This window comes from Astatotilapia calliptera, chromosome 17 (assembly GCF_900246225.1).
Source record: "Astatotilapia calliptera chromosome 17, fAstCal1.2, whole genome shotgun sequence".
Classification (NCBI taxonomy): Eukaryota; Metazoa; Chordata; class Actinopteri; order Cichliformes; family Cichlidae; genus Astatotilapia; species Astatotilapia calliptera.
In genome coordinates this window covers 10,389,508-10,409,794 of record NC_039318.1, presented here as the reverse complement: position 1 = coordinate 10,409,794, position 20,287 = coordinate 10,389,508, and the positions used below count along the sequence as shown (strand labels likewise).

The following is a 20,287-nucleotide window of genomic DNA, read 5'->3' as shown; positions in this document are numbered from 1 at the left end:
GACCACATAGGCTCATTTAAACAACACGATGGGCAGAACCTTTTCTCCTCCCTGCCTCTGTCACATTTTAACTTTGAGTGGCATTTTAGTTTATTTCTTCCCTCCAGGCTCTTTTCAAATAGCAGGAAATATAATTTCCCTTTGTGTGAAACAAGTAGGAATATGTATTAAATCTAACGCTTGACACACAAGTTTAACTACTGGAAAGCATTCGGCCCTTTTGCCAATTTTTTCATTCTGAGCCTGCAGGAAACCCCAAACCCACAGAAACTATTTTTAGACTTGTTTACATAGATCTGGTAATAAACTAACAATATCTGACTTATTCTCAAAGTCTGTTAACTACTTAAGAATACTGTCATCTCTCATTGGCTTTCACCCTTTTTAAAACGATTTCAATGTAAGTGAAAACAGAGAAGTGGGTGAAGTATTCTCAGTAACTACAGTAGAGTCCAAACAGCAAGTAGAACAAAAGAGCACTTAGGCAGCTGCTGTGAACCAGAGAAAGTACAGAGTTAGGCCAGCACTGGCTCACAGGCAACAACCTATAAATGTCTTACCATCTCACATTCATACTTTCCACTTTTTTTTTTTCTTTTTTATAATACTGCTCCTGCACCTCCTCCCCTCATTACCTGACTCTTCTGAGTGCTGGTGGGCTGCAGGTGTCTGTACAAGACCTTCTTCAACACATCAGGAAAGAGGCAAGTTATGACGATGATGATAATGGCGAACCAGGCTGAACCGCTGGACAGCAGCTGCACAAAGACGAAGTACATGTCCTGGGTGTGCAGGAATGGCCTGAGGGGGCAAGGGGAGAGGAAACAATGTCTATTTTATGCTTAGAAAACATCTACAAGCCAGTTTGTCCAAAAGCAACAGTAACATTTGGTTAGCCTTACAAAAAAAGAAAAAGAAAAAAAAGAATCATACAAAACAAAACAGCAACAGAGATGGGCAGCCAGCCTCAACTCTGCCCTGTTCACCATAAATTCAGGTTTTACTGGCAGTTGGAAGTCATGCTCTTAGAGTAATTTCATTATTTCCTGACACCAGAGTTTAATGACTGGTGCAGATGTCAGACTACAAATATCCATTATGGTCCAATATTATCAGCATGGCTCCTGCAAGTCTGTGAGTTCACTGGCCTGTGTAACGTGGTCGAGACTGATCTGTTCAACTCAGCAGACTACCAGAAAAAACAAAAACAAAGCAGTCGTGTGAGGTAGGGCTGGGCCGTATCATTCCGTTCACGGTAATACCAGTATAATGTTGGGCTACGACAAGAAAATTAAATATCGCGATAGAATATGGGTAAAACACGCATGCGCAGTGCCTTTGTTTTCATACGCACATGGTGAAAAAGGCACGGCGGCGACGGAGTATGACATGGGTGAAAGCGGATCGTTGAATGAAACTGATGAACCAGAACTGGTTTGTAAAAATGCTGCAACTTCAGTGGTGTGGAACTGGTTTAGCTTTCGTCCGTCAGATACACAACAAAGCACTATTTTTGGTAGAGCGTGCTAGCGGGCCGTCGTTATTACCATGTTGTTTGGAAAGTACAGCACACTTAAAATCAATCCTTTGATTTTTCTGAAAATCGACAGTGCCCCTTATAATCCCGCGGGCCTTATGTTTGAATTCTGGTTGTGTTTACCGACCTTGAAATGATTTTATGTCGTACACGGCGCTTGAAAATCTGTCAAATGTTTTAGTACGATTTTGCTAAGCTACGAACCCGCACCGCTTGATGGATTGTCTGAGCATTACGGCTATCATAGGCAGGAGCCTCGCGGAGTGATACGTACAGTGCTTCGACATAATATTACCGTGTTGTGTGTGTGTATAACCTCTTTTTAAGTTTTGTGGATATTATACATGGTTATGCTGAGGATATGTCGGCCAGTTTCCACTGGAAATGCCTTTTGGTTCAACTGTCAGCAAGGAGTTTGCATTTGCACTGTAAAATTTTTATATAACTTTAATGCACATAAAAAACAGCTGCTTGTTTAAGTGAAAATACATTGATTTTTTTTTTTGCACTAATAAAATTGTGGAGTTGTAAAGTATTTTGTCTAGTGTCAATTATATCGTTATCGCAAATTTTCAAATCTATATCGTGATAAATACTTTTGGTCATATCGCCCTGCTCTAGTGTGAGGTATAGTTTGACATCAGGGCTGGGCAATAAAACAATAAAATAGTCATTATGAAGTAATTTTTCCCTCAATAGAAATATGAGACAATGCTCAATATAAAGCCGATAGAATTCACTACATCCATGTTTTCACAGACAATACGAGAGGCCAGTGAGAATAGTACCCTGTCAAACCAATCATGGGGACGGACATGGTTGGAACACTGACATCAGTGTAGGAGGAGCCGCTAGCAGCACATGTGCTAATGTTTGTGCTACTGCAGCGTTAGTGAACATGACAGCCATAAAAGGACAAGCTTATTATTCAAAAGAAGAATCTGAGGACTTTGCTAAAGCCTGATAAAGAAGCAGAGCAACATACATTGCAAAATGAGTTGAAAGCACGTTTCCACATAAATGCCACATAAGCACCTGAAGCAAGGACATGCTTACACCATGCACAGCTAACTGTTTACCTGCACAATGCAATACCTTATTGTAATCTGTATGATGCAAGTAAGCACAGTTGAAAATGTTGATTGAAGCTGCTGGTTCAACTAGCTGTAAACATTTCTCTCAGACAGCACTGTCCCAGCTACACAGGAGTGTAGAGAGATCTGCAAAGCTATCATACTTCACCACCTGATCGGATTTGTGGTCAAAAACAATGCATTTCAATCCTGTGCTTCTTGTGCTTTCTCAAACCATTTCTATTTATATATTTTAGAAAAACTTGACAGTTAGGCCTGCGACAGACTGACGACCTACACGTGGTGAACCCCATCTCTCGCACTACGGGAGCTAGAATAGCTCCCAGTCCCGCCCCCGCAACCCTGAATTGGATAAGTGAAAGGATGGACGGATGGATGGATTGTTGTCTTGAAGCATTAGCACACCACAATTGTGTGAATATATCACTTTAGTTTATGTTCTCTTTTTTATATTTGAAAGATTCCTGAATTTTTACTGATGATATATACAGAAAGCTTTGTTTATTTTTGGTGTTGTTCCCCCCAAAAACGGTTTGAATCTATATAAATCATCTTATTGGTCAGAATTAATATTTTAGATGACTGTAGACACACAGAATTACAGATCTGTATATTGTTCTATTTTTCTGTGTATTGTACATTTGTCATGCTCAGCTTCTAACAGAAAATAATATTTAAATGTTTAATATATATGAGAAAAAAAACCTGAAAAAAAAAGTGGTAAGAGCTTTTTTTTTTGTTCCTGTTGCCCAGACCTATTTGAGATAAACATACAGCACACAGGAAGTAACTGAGTTTAAAAGCATCACTTTCCAGAAGCAAAAAGAACTTGCCAAGAAGGTGTTCTTACCAGATGATGCCTCCATAGAAGAGAGAGAAGATGAAATAGAAGGCAATTGAGCCCCATGTCACAAAATGGTTCATCCACGTCCAAAAATGAGTCTCTAATGCAAGCTGACGTTACACACATACAGGAGGGGGAGGAAAAGAAAAATGGGTGTAAAACATGGATCCAGGGACAGGCAGTGCATCAATAAACTACAGCAATCTTCCTCCGTGCTATAAAGAGAGACCTTGAGGTGACACTGATAAATTATCTTCTCGAATTAATGGCCACTGACATCATCCTCATCACAACATCTTTCAACATATTTCATTAACGAGACTTTGACAATACAAATGTCTCCTTTTGAAACTGCATGTGTTTCTCAGCTTTCTGCTATGCAAACATCAGCCATCATCCTTAGAGGGCATTACATGAGAAAAGACTCAAACACTCAAAAATAAATTGCTGATGTACTTCAGTGTCAGCTTGTCAACTTATTATAAATTCCTACATGTAAGCAAAACTCCAGCTAAGCTGAAGATGTGTCACTGGATACTTCTTTCCCAGCCCTTGTTTACATTCACTGAATAACTTGGCTTCCTGCTGCTTTGTTCTCAGCAGGTAGCATACATACAAATCTGACTGGGAGAGTGCCTGCTATTATATGAACCCACCACTCATTACTCTGAAAGCTTCAAATGTAACCATGAGTGTCGTAAACATTACAAAACGTTCCAAACACAACTGATTCTTCAGAAAGAGTACAGTGGTTTGTTGATAGGGTATAATATTTGATATCATTTACCTTTAACGTGACAGTGATGACCATGACAGTAAAGACCAGTGTTCCAAATGTCCAGTTCCCAAACATCTACAGAAACAGACATACAAGTACTTCAGTTAATAATAATAAACAGCATTACAATGTAGTTTGGCACTTCCTGAAAATGATTTCATGAGGAGGGGAAAACAGAAGCTTTGCATAAATGTACAGACTGTGTGTTCGCATCTGTATAAGGGACGTCGTTACCCTACTGCTCTTGTTCCCTTGGATCACTGACAAGCTTTAGTCTACACATGTGGTGCAAAGAGAGACAAGTTCACTATGACTGTAGCCTTGGTTAACAAGTTGTTTTGGCATCACGGTGCCCAAAATAAGACCTCGGCCTCCAACTGTGTGAGTACCATCAGTAGCTCCACTGTTCTACTTATAGGTTGAGAGCTGTGGGAGACATTGTTTTGTTGCCAGCCAGTTCAGGACCCTGCTGGTGTCCGAACATTGAGGGCTAATAGTGACACACAGGGGAGTAAACACCATTTCTGGACCTGTGATAGGAATACAGTTCAAGTTTGTGCTCGCTACTTTCAGAATTATGATTTAAACTAAAATCTTTTACAAACTCGGTCCCCTAACTGATATCTACCTACTTATAGAAAAATCTGACTAGATGTTAGTGAAGATGGTTTCTGCCTATGCAGCTACGCTTTGAAAAAGGCAGAAATTCTATTCTATTCTAATGGTCATCAAACTCAAAATATAATATATTGTAAAATACTGTATATACTCAAAAATCGCCATTAAGGGTACAGGAGAGGTAGGAAATGATTAAACCAAGCCATGTAACTCTACTATGAGTTGATTCAGCATATTTCAAGACACCACTAATGTAAATGCTATAGACTAGCCACTTAAATTCATGCTCTTGAATAGCATCATTACTAATAATTTAATATTTCACTTAAAAGAAAATCTTTCTGGGAGTTCTCTCATTAGCTCCCTAAGAAGACATGCATTCATCTGTAGAGCAGACTCTTACCAGCTGCCTGTTAGCTCGCAAGATCTGAAGACATGCACAGCATGAAGGCAAAAGGGAAAAGGCGTAATCAACAAAGGACAGAAGAAAAAGACAACCAAGAGAGTGCAGTAAAAGTGAGTGCTTTCGGAAATACCAAACTTCAGAAAGAAAGAAAGATGATGAGATATGCAGCAGGACAGAAAAGGGAAGATTTGTTATGCTCTTAAACAAAAAGAACGACAAAGAGACAGATAAGAAAAGTGCAAGATGAAGGGAAGACGTGAGTGCAAAAATACCAGCGGGTAAACAGTCCCGTTAATGTCCGCAACACAACAAGATGCAATCACGAATGGTTACTCTATAGTATCAGTTTGCTACTTTTCCCTTTTTTGCTCTGAACTAACATTTGACTGATATCAGCATCATAGAGCATGAAAACACATACCTGTCCATTGCCCATAAGTGTGGTGTCCTCTCCCATTAGTATGTAGGATCCAAAGAAGAAGACAAAGGCGTGACAGAAACCCAACACAGTCCAGTACAAGAAGGTCCGGAAAGAGAGCAGAGAGTTCTTGCTAATATCCCTGCAGAAAATAAATAAATAAAAGGTTTTTTTTAATCATAATCCTTAAGAGCATTCATAGGATCCAAGCAAAGTTGCATGTTTCACTGTGATGAATAAATAAATACATTGCAATTTAGCAGTTCTGAAAAATAAAATGATTTATGTAACAAGCAGCATCTAGATGCTAACAGCCAATTTAAAAACATTACATAAAATTCCAATTGACACACAAAAAAAAGAAACAGTGGGCCAACTGTCTATATAGATGATGACATAACAGAAAACAATATACAAAGTAGTGTTCACCTAGAGATGACATATAAGCTCACCTGTACAGGCCAGGTTTGTTCTGCAATACATGCGGATGGACCAGCTGTTCAAACAGACTGTACACAAGGATTGGCAGCGAGGTGAAGCAGATGTTGTACAGTGTCAGATAAACACTGTCGTACAGAGTCTAGGTTGGACAGAGACAGCATTTCACTCATCAATGACCCATTAACAAGAACTGATATCCACAACTTGTTCAACAGACCTTAAAGATATCAGGGAGCGAGGCGGAGCAGAGTTGGAGCAAAGCGGAAAAACAAATGAGTAGGAACACACACACTGTACTAGAAGATGAGGCAAGAGGATTATAATATGGCCTCCCAGTAAAAACTATAGTGTTACATGGTTAATAATATTTTGGGACTGGCTTCCAAAACCATGCTACATAAATAATTGAAAAGACAGAAATTCAATAGACTTCTGATTCTTAATTTTAAAGCCTATAAATAATAAGATCCATTTTCGTTTTTATTTAACACAGATTCACTACAAGAGACATCGAAAAAGAAAAAAAATCTATAAAAATGCACTCAATCTGATACCTAATAAGATACGCTGGTAAAGGGGAGCACAAAATTAGGACCAAAACACCACTGACATTAAAAAGACAAAGATACAGAGAGTGTGAGACTTACTTGTTGTGAAAACAAACAGAAGAACTGGTATAAAAACTGCGGCGTGATAAAACACACATTCTAGAAAAGACAGAGTGAAGGAAAGAAACATTAAAAATATTGCAGTGACAGGAGACACAACTGAACACGCTCTTAGTTATGCTACGGTCACACTAGGGGAAACAGTGGTTGGAGGCCATGGCACAAGCTAAATTATTGTGACTGTGTGCAGTGAACCTGTAGTCCCGTTGCCTTTGAGATGGTGTCTTTGAAGATGGGAACCAAGTCAGTGAGTAATTGTATCACGACAATGATAAAATGACAATAAAAGAGTCAGTCTGTTATCTGAATGGGGTTAAGTTGGCAATTACGTGCAATTACACAGCAAATAACTGGGATAAATCAGCAAAAATTGCAAATCTGTTGCCATCTATAGACACAGAATTCACATTTAGAGAACAACCAAATCTCCTGAACAGAAATGTAGAAGTTCTCCACAGATAAGTGATTTGTTATTTGAAAATGTAAAAACAGGCCCTGTGCAAACTTGTTTCAGATAGGAAAATAACCAGAATACACCCATTTGGCAACCAATTAGGCAGAGTCTTCTTTTGCAAAGAGATGCATCACAGACCAGCTGCACTCAGACTGAGACTGAATTTGTGAGCATTTATAAATTACACAGCAATATTTTGCAAACCTTCACCAATCTGAAAATGATTGCAGAGCACCACTGTTTGGAGCTGGGTTGACTCCCACCAGGCAACCTGTGCAATTCCTTTTTGACTTAAAGGAGTTACTGCAAATACATGCAATTTTTTTGCTAAATTAAAAAAAACAAAAACAAAACAAATAAAAACACACCGATTTCTCTTAGTCACAGGGAATGTGTCTTGTATTTTCATTCTAGTGGGACTGAACAATTACAGCGGAAGTAGAAAGTCTCTTTCTAGATCTTACCTTGTAGAAAAAGTACTGTACAAGAGTAGCTATTCGAATGTAGTAGAAGTGCCCGTGGACCAGCAGGAGTTTGGCCAGGAACTTGAACCTGGCAATTGCATAGTCGCTGTTTCTCACAGCCTGACGACCCTCCTTCCCCATGATACCTGGAGACACAGACATACTGGAGATCACACTGCAGAACACTAATACCATGTCATGTGAGACAATACAGTCTGTATCTACGTGAGCTAAGTGTTTACCTATGCCCACATGGGCTTCCTGTATCATACTGACATCATTGGCTCCATCCCCAATAGCTAAGGTGATGGGTTTTTCTGGAGATGTCTTTAAAAGACGCACAACCTAGACATAACAAAGTAACAATGGCATCACAGGTGAGCTTCAGAAAATTTGCAGAGACAAAAAACAAACAAACATAAAAAAAACCCCCAAAAAAACAACAACAAAGGAACCCCATCCACCCACAAACAATTAAAAATGCTTACAAGACAACAATACCTTAGCTTTCTGCAGTGGGGCCATGCGGCAGCACAGCACAGCTGAACAGTTTTTACACACTTCCATAAAGAGCTTCTCGTGTTCCCTCAATGCTAAAGACAGACTAGCTCCATCTACAACCAATCCATGCTGTATGACATGGTCCTCCCTTAACCTGCGAACAGACAGAGAAAAAGTAAAAAAAAAGAACACAATATGAGGTCAGGGGGATATATATACACACAAAATTAAACAACATGTATGCTGTCAGATAACATCATTACTTTCAGCAGAATCACACCTACCTCCTGGACAGTATGCGGAGCTGCTCAGCACACTCGTTATCAGAGTGCTGCTGCAGGAGCTCCAGGATGTTCATGGTTCTGTGGAAGTGGCCACAGGACAGGCTTACACTGACTGCCGTCTCATGTTTGTCCCCTGTCAGCACCCATACTTTGATTCCTGCGAGTCGCAAAGCCTCAATGGTCTCCTGGACCTTGTCCTGAAGTCTAGGGATACAAGAAAGAGAGAAAATAAACACTTTGGTCTCCAAGGTAACGCAGACAAAGTGTGGGTAACTTGATGGAACTGATCAAACTAAGCTTCATAATTTAACACATCTACTGAAGGGTTAGCAAGAACTGGTGAGCAGAGGGTGACTGACTACTTTGTGTTTTTCGCTGCAGTTATTTTTCAAAAGATTCAAAGACAGTTGATCTGATCTAATATTTTTATGCCAATCGGCATTACATTTTTCATGTTACACAGATGTTGGAGGGAACCCTTCATCTCATCTTCCATACCAGAGGAGATTCTTTGACCGTGAACATCCGTGCCCCGGGAGGATCTCATTTCAGATACAGAAGCAGAGCAGTGGGAAAAAGGGAGAGCGAGCAAAAAGATAAACAAAGTGGGAGACGCAAGAGGCTTATGTGAGGAGCAGATGGCGAGCGGCTGCAAACACACATCAACATTCATTTCCAGAGAGGCTCGGTGAAGTGACGTCTTCTTCTCCCTGCTGACTATTTATTGTCTGTTAAAAATCTTCCCACTGTGTTTATCTGTCTGTTTTGCCTAATTTTTTTCTCTTTTTTGGGGGGGGTGGAAGCCCATGACAAAAAAAGCCTAAGACAGCAACAACAAAACACAAGCAGATTTGATCCACTGTGGATGATGTCCATTTCTCAAAACTTACTTTTTTTTTTTGGGAATGTGTGAATTACAGAAATAAGATTCTGAGTTTTGTTGTCAGCAGTTGGGCGTACAGTGGTCCCTCGCTATAATGCGGTTCACCTTTCGTGGCCTCGGAGTTTCGCAGATTTTTTTGTGTGCAATTTTCCATGTTTTTTTTTTTTTTTTAAACAGCGCATTGTGTTCTGCGTCCTGATTGGCTGTACACCATTGTCGATCAATCTCGTGCCGTGTCTCTGTACAGTACAGAATGCGTTCAGCTTGTCAAATTTACATAAATCTTTGATCGCTAGCAGTGTGACTCTGAAGCGCTGTACTGTATGTTTGTAAGCTTTCTCCCCAACCAACACAACAATGTCGACGAAAAGCTTTGCACCGTCAAAGGCAACTGCCTTTGGTTTCATTCTATAATACTGGTCATTTTCTTTTACAAAGGTTTGAGCTTTAAGAGTGTTTAAACAAGAGAGAAAAGTGTGAAAACGTCCATGCCAGTCTTTGAAAAGTGTATAAAGTGTGTAGTGAGGGGTTTTACAGCCTTAAAACATCTAAAATAATTGTAAAAAATAAAGTTGGCTACTTCGCAGATTTTACGTATCGCGTGTTATTTTTGGAATGTAACTCCTGAGATAAACGAGGGACCACTGTACTGCACAAACTGTTGAGATTTCAAATCCATTGAGAACTCAAGAAGGCTCACAAATAGTGATAAACATGACAAATGAATCTCTGACCAAGTGATTCTAGTGATTCTTGCAAAAATGTCTAAAGTGCCGGTAAAGCTACCAATAGGACTTAACCATTACACCTTGAGACCAAATTAGGTGAATACCTGTCTGTGTAAGGTCTCATCCTAGTCATGGTAGTCTTAAGAGCTTGAATAAAAGATTTTTTAAAAAGAAGGCAAGTGTACTTCTTTCAATTTGAGAAGACACTTCATCTCTCAAAGGAGCTTCAGTTCTAAAACCAAAAGGTGGTGTGTGCAATGTATTTAATCCCTGGAGGGGGTTGTCCCATTTTGAGGTTGCGAGTTATCACATGAGCCAAGGTGTGAAAAAAATGGCATGGGTCAACTCACACCTCAGCTCATTACGGGGCAAGGTCTCACAGTTTTTATGCTCACCGCGTTGCTTGTTGTGTGGGAGATGGTTTTCACAACTTCGCCTCCTTATTAGAGCGCATGACGCGATATTGTCTGAGTGGTGAAACCTGACGTTTATGAGAATACTGCAGCGGCTTCCTGCCACGACGGAGGGTATATTGGCACCTTTAGAGTGGTTTCACCCTTAACGTAACCCAACTACACTTTAAATAACCAGGACCCCTGGATGAGAGGTGAAACATCTTCACAAACTTAAGTGTCTTCAACCACGATAAATTACAGATGGATGGGTGACAGATGTTTTGCCATGGCATAAGCCTACTGGTCCTTCAAGTTCTTGATTTTATCTAATAGCTGCTCAGGTATCCAGATCTCGATCACCAAAGTGGACGGACAAATTGTCAACTGAAATTGGCCAGCATAAAGAAAAAAAATCCAGAAGCCTGTGTGGCACATAAATCATCTACTCCTGTACAATGGCATCCTGTTTTTAAAGTTGACCATCTTCAAATAGTACAGTGGTCAGTTGTTTAAATTGATCTAATTTGATGCCCATAATCATGTAGCATTGAGCAACACTTACAATTAACATTATCTTAACCCCACATTCCTAAAAATTGACTCAGATTACACACAAGTGTTTGGAAAAGCAAACCACAGTACTTCAGTGTACTGATTGTACTGACCAAATTAAACAATTTCTTCTTGATTTAAAAGAATTGATGCTTTAATTTATAGCAAACATTGTATTAAAAAAAAAAAAAAAGACCTGAGTCTACCTAGTTCACTTGACTCTACTTAAGCCTAGATTGTAGATTATTACTTTGTGTTCAATGCACACATCAAAAGCCTGCTTTGTGTATTATTAGTTTAGCGAGACTGTGTTTGTCCTTAATACTGTTTTAGGTGTGGATACTCAATGCAAAATCCTTTCTGTATTGATTAGCACGGGTTATGAATGTGATGAGAATGTCAAGATATTTTATTTTATGTTTTGAGTCTCCATACTTGTCCTCCACTCCTGTTGCTCCCAGGAGCTGCAAGTCTTTTTCAATGTAGCTGAAGGCTTCCTGCAGTCTCTCCTCCCTCTGCTGCAGCGCGGTGCGGGCACTGTTTAGTTTCTTGTCCACATCGATGTACTCCTCCGGACTGAAGTGGCGGCATGCTACAACCAGGGTTCGCAAACCTTTCTATAATTAAATTAGGAGAATGGAGTTTAGAAAAATGATTCAAAACAGGGAAGAAAAAGAAGAAATATCAAAAGAAAGGTTGATAAAATGATGAAGGATAAAATGAGACACCACGTTTGGGTAGATGGTAAGGTCAAATGTCGGCAAGGTTGGGAAAAAAATCATAAGAGAATGATGGGAAGAAATGAATCCAGGAAACAAAGAAGCAAAGAGAAAGAAAGACGAGAAAAACAAATTATTAAAGCTTGACTCTAAATCACAGAGCGAGCCTAAGGGGTAGATGACCACAAATCAACCCACCGACTCCTGGGTACTGACGTATGATGGCATGATGTGAGGGCAGTGCGTGTGTGTGTGTGTGTCTGTTGTGGCGAGGAATTTACAATGTAATGGGAACAGAGAGCCAAAAGTAATCACTGTAACACTGAAAAATGTCAGGCCTACACATACAGACACAAATCTGAGGACATAAATCAAAATATATATATTTAAAGGTTTCTTTTGAAGACAGATGTATCAACTTCATCCAATTTGTCTCAGACATCTGACCACAGGGATATCGGGAAGTTTCATATTGATAATCATATTACCTCTAGACAGGTAAGTCATTTGTATCCTATTAAATAATACATGTGCAGCTGATGTGTGTGACTTCAATGGTTAAAAAAAAAAAAAAAAAATGTGTTTCTGCAACAGATGAAAAATCCCCCCCAAAAATATTGGGCTTAAGGGGTGATGAATCTGTATCATGATTGTGAAAATATAAGCATCTGGTTAATATTTAGAGAGGAAAACAAACAAATAAATAAATAACAAAAATCTTACCATGGCAAACTCATCAACGTGCAGCCTTGTCTTTTCGATCTCACCACTAGTCGCGAAAGGCAAAATGGCAGACTCCGCCCCCTTGGTGAACAGCACTTTGCCTCCTTGAAAAGCAACACAGCAAGAACATATACGCTAAATATGCATTAAAATGTCAATTTTCAATAAAAATATAAAATAAAATACAAAAAAACTTACTATATTATACTTGTAAACATAAGCGTTCCATTTTTCGCTTATTTTAGAATATTATCAACTCCTCAATGTTTCTGTTTTTATTGTTAATGGTTAATTTCATTTTTTTCACTTGCAACAAACGTACAGCTCAGCTGAAGAACGTGGTATTACCTGAGGGAGTTTGCAGTATGACACTCATCCTCCTGCGGTTAGGATCAAACTCGAGTACATGGAGCAGTTTATACCTGAGTGTCCAAACAAAGACCCGTCAGACATTGATTAGTTACTCGTTTTGAACAGGGGCGATTTATTTTTTGGCTGCAGGTTTTTTATTATTTTACTTTAAAAACTATGAGAGCATGGAATATCTCCTGAGTGAGATTAAGAAAAACAACAATCCACTGTAATCTTATTTGTGATTTTAAAAATGCACAAGGTGACATACTTTTCTAACTTGCCAAAAGTTTTGATTTCCATGGTATCTCCGTTGCTGCAAGAGAAGGCCACTCCAATCCTGAGAGAGAAAAAATATAAAATAAAACAAACCCCAGCACTTATATTAACATCTTACAACAACTACCTATAACTGCAAGCTGTAGCATTTTTCTCAGGACACCGAATCAATACATAATTCATTCAGTTATTCATCCATTCTCTCTGTACTTTGAATAAATGGAATTTAAGTCTAAATGACTGCTTTCTGTCTTTATTTGAAATTTACACAGCATTAGAAACTTTTTAAAAGCTGTTTTGCAGCAGAAAAAACAAAACACTCTAAGCACTGAACTCTACTGTCTGGACTTCCAGTTTCATAGGGTGATCCTGCAAAACAGGATCCTGAATCAATGGGTGGATTTACTTTAAGGTACAAATTATAATTTACAATGGATGACGACACAGACAGCACAGACAGGCAGTCATTCCGGTTATGCTTCCTTTAAGCCCACTTGGAAGTCTGCCAGACCAGCGCATGTGCAATTGATGCACTGCAGTTCTCTTTGGACGAACTCGCATAGCTCTCATAAAAATGGGCAGAAACACACACATCCAAACAGAGCCTTATGCTAAACGTCCAACGATGAACTTAACGTCAGTCTGACCCAAGTAGACCTTAAAACACTCGTGGACAAGCAAACCATAGCTTGGTCCTAAACAGCTACATGCAGAAATGATCAATTTATCAAGGTTTTCTTGTAGATCTAGAGGTGGTGTTTTGATTCCAGTTTCTTTAGCTGCCTAATGTTTAAGCAGCAAAGCAGAATGTGCTCACAATACTGCGTTTGCCCTTTCAGGACATATTCCCACAGTGGTCAGCTTGGGTTTTTGAATCGCTTCCTGGATATTGAATTGCTGCCCATATAGTATTATTGCAACACTGAAAGGAACAAGTGGTCAGCAGCCCAACCTCAGTGTCTCCCCCCCACCAAATTTCCCTTTGCAGCTAACACAATCAGTACAGTATGAATCATGTCAAAGCAAGGATTCTTATACACTTTCATTTATATAGCATATTTCCAGTTCTCAGCACTTTAGACTGCACCTATTCTACATCACATCCACAGCAAATTTAGGATATCACCAATTAACCTAACATGCATGTCACTGGTATCTGGAGGAAAGTGACACTGCCACAGGGAAAACGTGTTTACTCCACACGAAAGGACCCCAGCTGGAGTTTGAACAAACCTTGCTGTGAGTTGCCAGTGCCAATCACTGACCCATCTAGAAAGGCACAGACAAAACCAAACTCATCTTTAAAGTTTAAAGAAGACTAAGATTTGAGGAATCCTTAAATTAATAAAGACCTTTAAGACGTTTTGTTGTGGCATTACTGGGATGCAGACTACAATTTACACATTTCCTGTGTCGCAACCTCTGCAGTCCGGTGCAACCACCAGCTCTTAATGTCTAACATCACAACGCACAGCAACAACTTCGTCAGTCTGTTTTTTGTGCATAAATTTTAACCTGTGAACCTAAAACTTGCAGAAGAGGAAGCTCAAGTGTCACCTTACCTTTTTGTTGCCTCTACTAAAGCTTTCTCATCCGGTGAAGAGGCATAGTACTCCATGGGACTGGAAGAGACCCCGTTGGCATGGGAGAATGGGTCTCCTCCCACAGCCAGGCAGTCTGACTGGTCGTAGCTGATCTGAACTGTGTGACAAAGTGACACTGCCTTGAGAAATAACAATTCGTCACCCATCTGGAAGGAAAGATGAGACATAAATTTTTATTTTCTCTCTCTCTCTTTTCTTGATGGATACAAACACAGCATGTTATTTTAAAAAAAAAAAACAGAAAAAGAAAAGAACCAAGCCTGCAATATATATATGCAATACCAGGGGAGGCATAGAACCATCTGGCGAGTCGTCTGTCATTCCCTCTGGTAAAAGTTTGCCATTAACTTCCCGGTACTTGGTTCCATTAATCGAACACTCGCGGAACTGCATTTCATTTTCTGTTAGTGTGCCCGTCTTATCAGTAAACACATATTCCACCTGAAAAACAGAAACACACAGATGCTCACAGAAGTACACTAACCATTAAAGTCGGCATAGTTGTATGCTGTATACTGAATATGTACATAAACGTAATTCACCGATTCAAACCGGTTCATATTTCTAAATTACTAAAAATTCATGATATTTCATATAAATGTAAAATATTTTACAGTATATGCTATTTTTATATACAACACTAAAACTCCGATAATACAGCAGGACATCCATGCATATCCATGTTCAGGGTGTGCTTTGTAATATGCATACATAGGCATCTTCATTCCTCTTTCATACCTGTCCCAACTCTTCATTGAGGTCAGAGGTATTGACTTGAGCTTTCTGGTCACTTTCCTCATGGTAAAGGTCCAAATCCCAGCCAATGAAAAAAGAGCCAAGGAACTTTTGCATCTCCACAGTAACATAGAGCGAGATAGGGATGATGAAGTTATAGAGCACCAGAAAAGCCAAAAAGTCTGAGATGAACTTTAAGATCTGAAAGAACATGACAGATTCTTTTTTATTTAAAGAGAGGACAAGAGAGCAGTACAATGAAAAGTATAAAGTAAATTTATATACATGCAAGTCGTTTGCACTGCTGCAAGAAAGAGAAATTATATAAACTGTATGAGAGAAGCATTACAAAAAAATGCAGGAGAATATTAAGACTGTCTTTCAATAAATTCGCTTACATATATCTCAGCCATATACAGAATAATGAAACCAAAGTAGGCGAGGTAATTCACTGACATTAAGGGACTGATTATTTAACTGACAGGAAAGGATAAGGAGCACAGACTGAACATATGAGCAGCTATTAAAAGCCATGTTTGCACTGTATAAGCCTTTATGTGAGCCTGACTAACATGCTAATTAAAATAAAGAAATTATAATTAATGACTTAGATATACGTTTGTCTGCATTATAGACACAAGAAGGACTCTCAGAAATGTGTGATTTAATATTACAAATATAAGTTTAGCTATCCTTGGACCGGGATATTAGAAAGAGTTCAGACTTTACAAGAGCTTTATTATTTCCTAGGTTTTTTTCCTGGGTGTCCAGGAAGCAGGACGGCTTGTGCACAACTATGATTTTTATTATTTTTTTTTAATCTCTTGCTGTCTCAATACATAAGGGCTATTGTTCCCCGTGACTGATTACTGCTGGCAGGTTGGCTGATAGGCTGGCAGGCTGGCCCAGTGACAGGCATTTCCTTTCTAGTGTCTTGTCACAAAATCTAGAAACACTAACACAAGTAGTTTTGTAAACGTACTGTGCATGTCAATTCAAAGAATCTTTACCATTAATTAACTTACATCTACATTACATTATAGGCCCCTTTTTACAGGGATCAGAAAGTGAAGGACAGCGCAGGGTGCAAATGTAAACAGAGAGAAGAAGTGGAATGTCAACTAAAATCTCAACTCATCTAATCTCTGGAGCCGATAGCCTGCAGTCTTCACAAAAACAGATCAATAAGAATGCATTCCTCTGGTCGTGAAAACAAAGCAGACTAACCGGACTGCTGTTTCTCTCCGCTTCTGTCTTTTGGTTGTAGAAAGGTTCGTCCCATTTGATCTCAGCCTGCCAGGCGTACTTTAGGATGGTGCTGAGAATGGCCTCGGACAGCAAGATGATCAGGTAGATGATGAGGAAGGTATTCATGGACCTGACATCGTGAACATTGGGAAATATTAAGTTGGAGACTTCATTAAGCACATCTTAAAAAGCAATAATAAAATAGCTTACTTCTCTACGGCAGAGCGTTTCTGGGACTTGCATTTATAGTTGAGTGCCATCTTGGACTCCATGCCTGTATAAACAGCCACTCCTGCAACAGCACAAAAAGGTAAATCATACTTCCAAATGTAGCGAAAAATGTGAATTCTTAATCGGCCTCATTCTTACGTGAAGTTTGTGCTTTGCTGAACCATTTATTTTTGTTCCTTTTATTTTGACTCACCAAAGATTTCTTTAGTATTTTTCAACCTGGCCCCTCGCAGCAGCAAATTCTCTGGACCCAGCGGTCTGACAAATACAAACAAGAGAAAAATACATCTGTATCTGTATCCAATGACATTATGCATCTTACAATGAATGCACAGTCTCCATATTTAAGTAACAATTTTCATTTATTTTTTTATGTTCACTCTCTTTTAATGGTGCTGTATCCTTAGCTCTTGTGCTTATAGCTGGTACTATAATAGACAGAAAACTCATCTCACCTAACTATCTCCTCCCCATGCTGAGTCACCGTCATACGACCAACAAATCTGGGAAAAAGAAGAAAGAAAAAACAGAGTTAAGTGGACTGATAAACCAAACAGGATACTCTGTTCGCATGCACAAAGTAAAAGGAAAAATTCAGGAAAGGACAGAAAACCTGAGACTTACATGCACTGTGATGACCAAATTACTTTAAAGCCTATGTTTATATTTTTATTCATCCACCATTCTCTGACATATTTAAGTAATTGGATTAATGCCTCTGCAGCTTAAGGAAGCTTTGTGACTCATAGAGTACTTAGAAGAAATGACAAATAGAAATGCCAGAGAAAGCTGACATTCAGAGATTAAATTTTGGTCAGACTATATCGACCCAATGTGTGACAGATGCAATTTTAATAATATATAATAACAATAAAAATAATAAAGAAACAAATGCATTTTCCCAAAAAGACAACAAAAAAGCTCTCTTTTTTATTGTTATGCATTTTGTGATAATGAGCAGCAAATGTAATGGACCTCTAATACTGCATCTATATATTCTACATTCAAGATGCCACAAAAAAAAAGACAAGTTACAATAAAGATCTAAAAAACACTCTAATGGACAGTCAACATAAATCAGTGCTTTGTGAATATAAATTAGGCCTATGGAGAGTTACATAATGAAGCCATTTGTCCAAGCATGACAAAACATTTTACATCTTATGACTGATAAATACTGATTAGTCTGAATGTCTATTGTAATCTTCATCCTACATTTAAAGTTCAGCTGTGGTCTTGTGACAATAATTTCCTGGCTAGATTTTGTTTTTGGTTTTTTTTCATCCACCAACCTCAAGTTGAACATTAACTCGCAGGCAATTCTTGAGCTACTTTATCAAATAGGATCCCACATTGAAAAGGTTTTCAGACACAATGTGCATTCCTCTCTAATAGTAAAAAAAAAAAAAAAGGTAACAGTTCAGATTTTAGTTTCTCAAACAGACAGGAAAGGTTGCTATCATAGTGGAATTTTTAAGACTGTATACTCAATCAGGTTTCTCCACCCAAACACAACCCAAGCTGGTGCATCTGCCCTCATACCTCTGGATTTTTGCCAATTCTTCCTCAGATTTAAGTATCCACCTGCACTTGCAACCATTTATATTTTTTACTTTTGCACCTGCACATATGGAGAGATGCCTTGTTCATGTATTACGAGATTTTCTTCAGACGTTTGGTAAACATGTTTTTTTCTGAGCAGCTTTTTCAAATTGTTACATAACCCTCTGACTGCTTTAGTTACCCAGAAAAAGTTGCTGTTGCTTTTTTTTCTTATGTGGTTTAATGGGACTAAGTACCTTTTTTAAACATCTGTTGTCTGAATCCACACAATATACCCTTAGATTTATCTTGAAGGATCTGTACACTTAATTGACGATTACCTGTATAGGTCAGGTTCTGGTTGCTGACACTCCACCACAGCCTGCAATGCCTCCAGCTGGGAGACTGACTGGCAGACTGATGTCTCCGCCACTGAGTAATGGGTCTAGAAAAAAGACAGACAGACAGACAGACAGACAGACAGACAGACAGACAGACAGACAGACAGACAACAGGTTAATTAGTGATGGCTGGGAAGCATTGCTTCAAGTGGGACAAATGTGGTTTTCTGAATGAGCAATGGGAAAATTATAACAGAAAAAACAGTGAAAACTCACGGATAAAATGAGAGGAAAAGCAAAAAAAAAAAAAAAAAAAAAAAAAAAAAAAAAAAAAAATTACTCACTGCAGTGACTCAGATCACAGACGATTTATAAAATTGGTTTCACATTTTCCTGACTAGGTTATTAGCCATGCATTCATGTCAGCACGTTTGCAACAACTGAAATTCAATATTGTTTTTTATGTAAATAATACTTTAAATGACCCAAACAGAAATATACAGTGAAATATATAAGTGTCACTTCAACAAAGCAAAAATCTAGTATTTGCTTGAGCTGCGATAAAGAAAAGAAGGTGAAAATAGCTTCTGAAAACTCACAGTGACAAAGCTAAAGAGATTTAAACACCTCCAAGTAGGGCTGGGCCATATTATACCGTTCACGGTAATACCGGTATAATGTTAGGCAACGATAGGAAAATGAAATATCGCGATAGAATGGGAGTAAAACGCGCATGCGCAGTGCCTTTGTTTTCATACGCACATGGCCGATTGTTGAGTGAAACAAATGAACCAGAATTGGTTTGTAAAAATGGTGCAACTTCCGTGATGTGGAACTGGTTTGGCGTTTGTCCGTCAGATACACGACAAAGCACATTTTTTTGCAGAACATGCAAGCGGCCGTCGTTATTGTCGTATTTGTAGGACTAAGATGCTCTTAAATCTGGGAGTAATCTGGGTCCTAAACTCCGTACCTTCAGGTCAAACGAACACTGCAGCATCACTGAGAGTTTAAAAACTGTCTAAATTCTTTCATCTTTAATAAAACGATCAGCATTGCTGCTTTACCAGGTGTAACTATGAAGTTTAACTTCCAGGCATCCATGAAAACTAAAGTTATTACATTTAACGGAGTTAGAAGTTAGCAGGAAGCTAGCGGAAGTTAGCTCGCTAGTTTCGCTAGTTACCCAAGCATGATATAGCATGTTCTGACTGAGAGATTTCTGAATAAATTCAAACGTACAGCTCTGCTATCACTTCCAACATAAATGAAGACGGGAAACTAAACAGCAGTGACGTTTGTAGGGTTACTGAAGTTGGGCTAGCTGGTATATAATGATGTGCTACGTGATCGCTAGCGACACAGCTATGTTAGCATGACATAAACAGTGAAGCTGGAGGACGAACACTAACACTTTTCCACTTATAAAAGTTAACGTGCCTGATAGTT

The 20,287-nt window shown here is 38.9% G+C and overlaps 1 protein-coding gene across 3 annotated transcripts in view; it reads right to left on the bottom strand.

Moving 5' to 3' along the window:
- Positions 1-20,287, bottom strand: part of atp11b (ATPase phospholipid transporting 11B) — a 50,995-nt gene that overhangs the window by 12,557 nt on the left and 18,151 nt on the right. For 2 of the 3 annotated variants that reach the window (XM_026147628.1, XM_026147627.1), the window contains exons 7-29: positions 18,839-18,942; positions 17,411-17,458; positions 17,149-17,213; positions 16,935-17,016; positions 16,704-16,854; positions 15,480-15,677; positions 15,024-15,182; positions 14,700-14,887; positions 13,130-13,198; positions 12,856-12,929; positions 12,508-12,611; positions 11,501-11,682; positions 8,508-8,711; positions 8,224-8,377; positions 7,965-8,067; positions 7,723-7,868; positions 6,784-6,843; positions 6,148-6,275; positions 5,699-5,837; positions 5,275-5,298; positions 4,263-4,328; positions 3,482-3,585; positions 636-801 (exon numbers count right to left, since the gene is read on the bottom strand). In XM_026147628.1, the coding sequence (XP_026003413.1) occupies positions 636-801; positions 3,482-3,585; positions 4,263-4,328; positions 5,275-5,298; positions 5,699-5,837; positions 6,148-6,275; positions 6,784-6,843; positions 7,723-7,868; positions 7,965-8,067; positions 8,224-8,377; positions 8,508-8,711; positions 11,501-11,682; positions 12,508-12,611; positions 12,856-12,929; positions 13,130-13,198; positions 14,700-14,887; positions 15,024-15,182; positions 15,480-15,677; positions 16,704-16,854; positions 16,935-17,016; positions 17,149-17,213; positions 17,411-17,458; positions 18,839-18,942 (2,718 nt within the window). The remainder of the gene's footprint in view (positions 1-635; positions 802-3,481; positions 3,586-4,262; positions 4,329-5,274; positions 5,299-5,698; positions 5,838-6,147; positions 6,276-6,783; positions 6,844-7,722; positions 7,869-7,964; positions 8,068-8,223; positions 8,378-8,507; positions 8,712-11,500; positions 11,683-12,507; positions 12,612-12,855; positions 12,930-13,129; positions 13,199-14,699; positions 14,888-15,023; positions 15,183-15,479; positions 15,678-16,703; positions 16,855-16,934; positions 17,017-17,148; positions 17,214-17,410; positions 17,459-18,838; positions 18,943-20,287) is intronic. The other variant, XM_026147629.1, reaches the window with a different exon arrangement.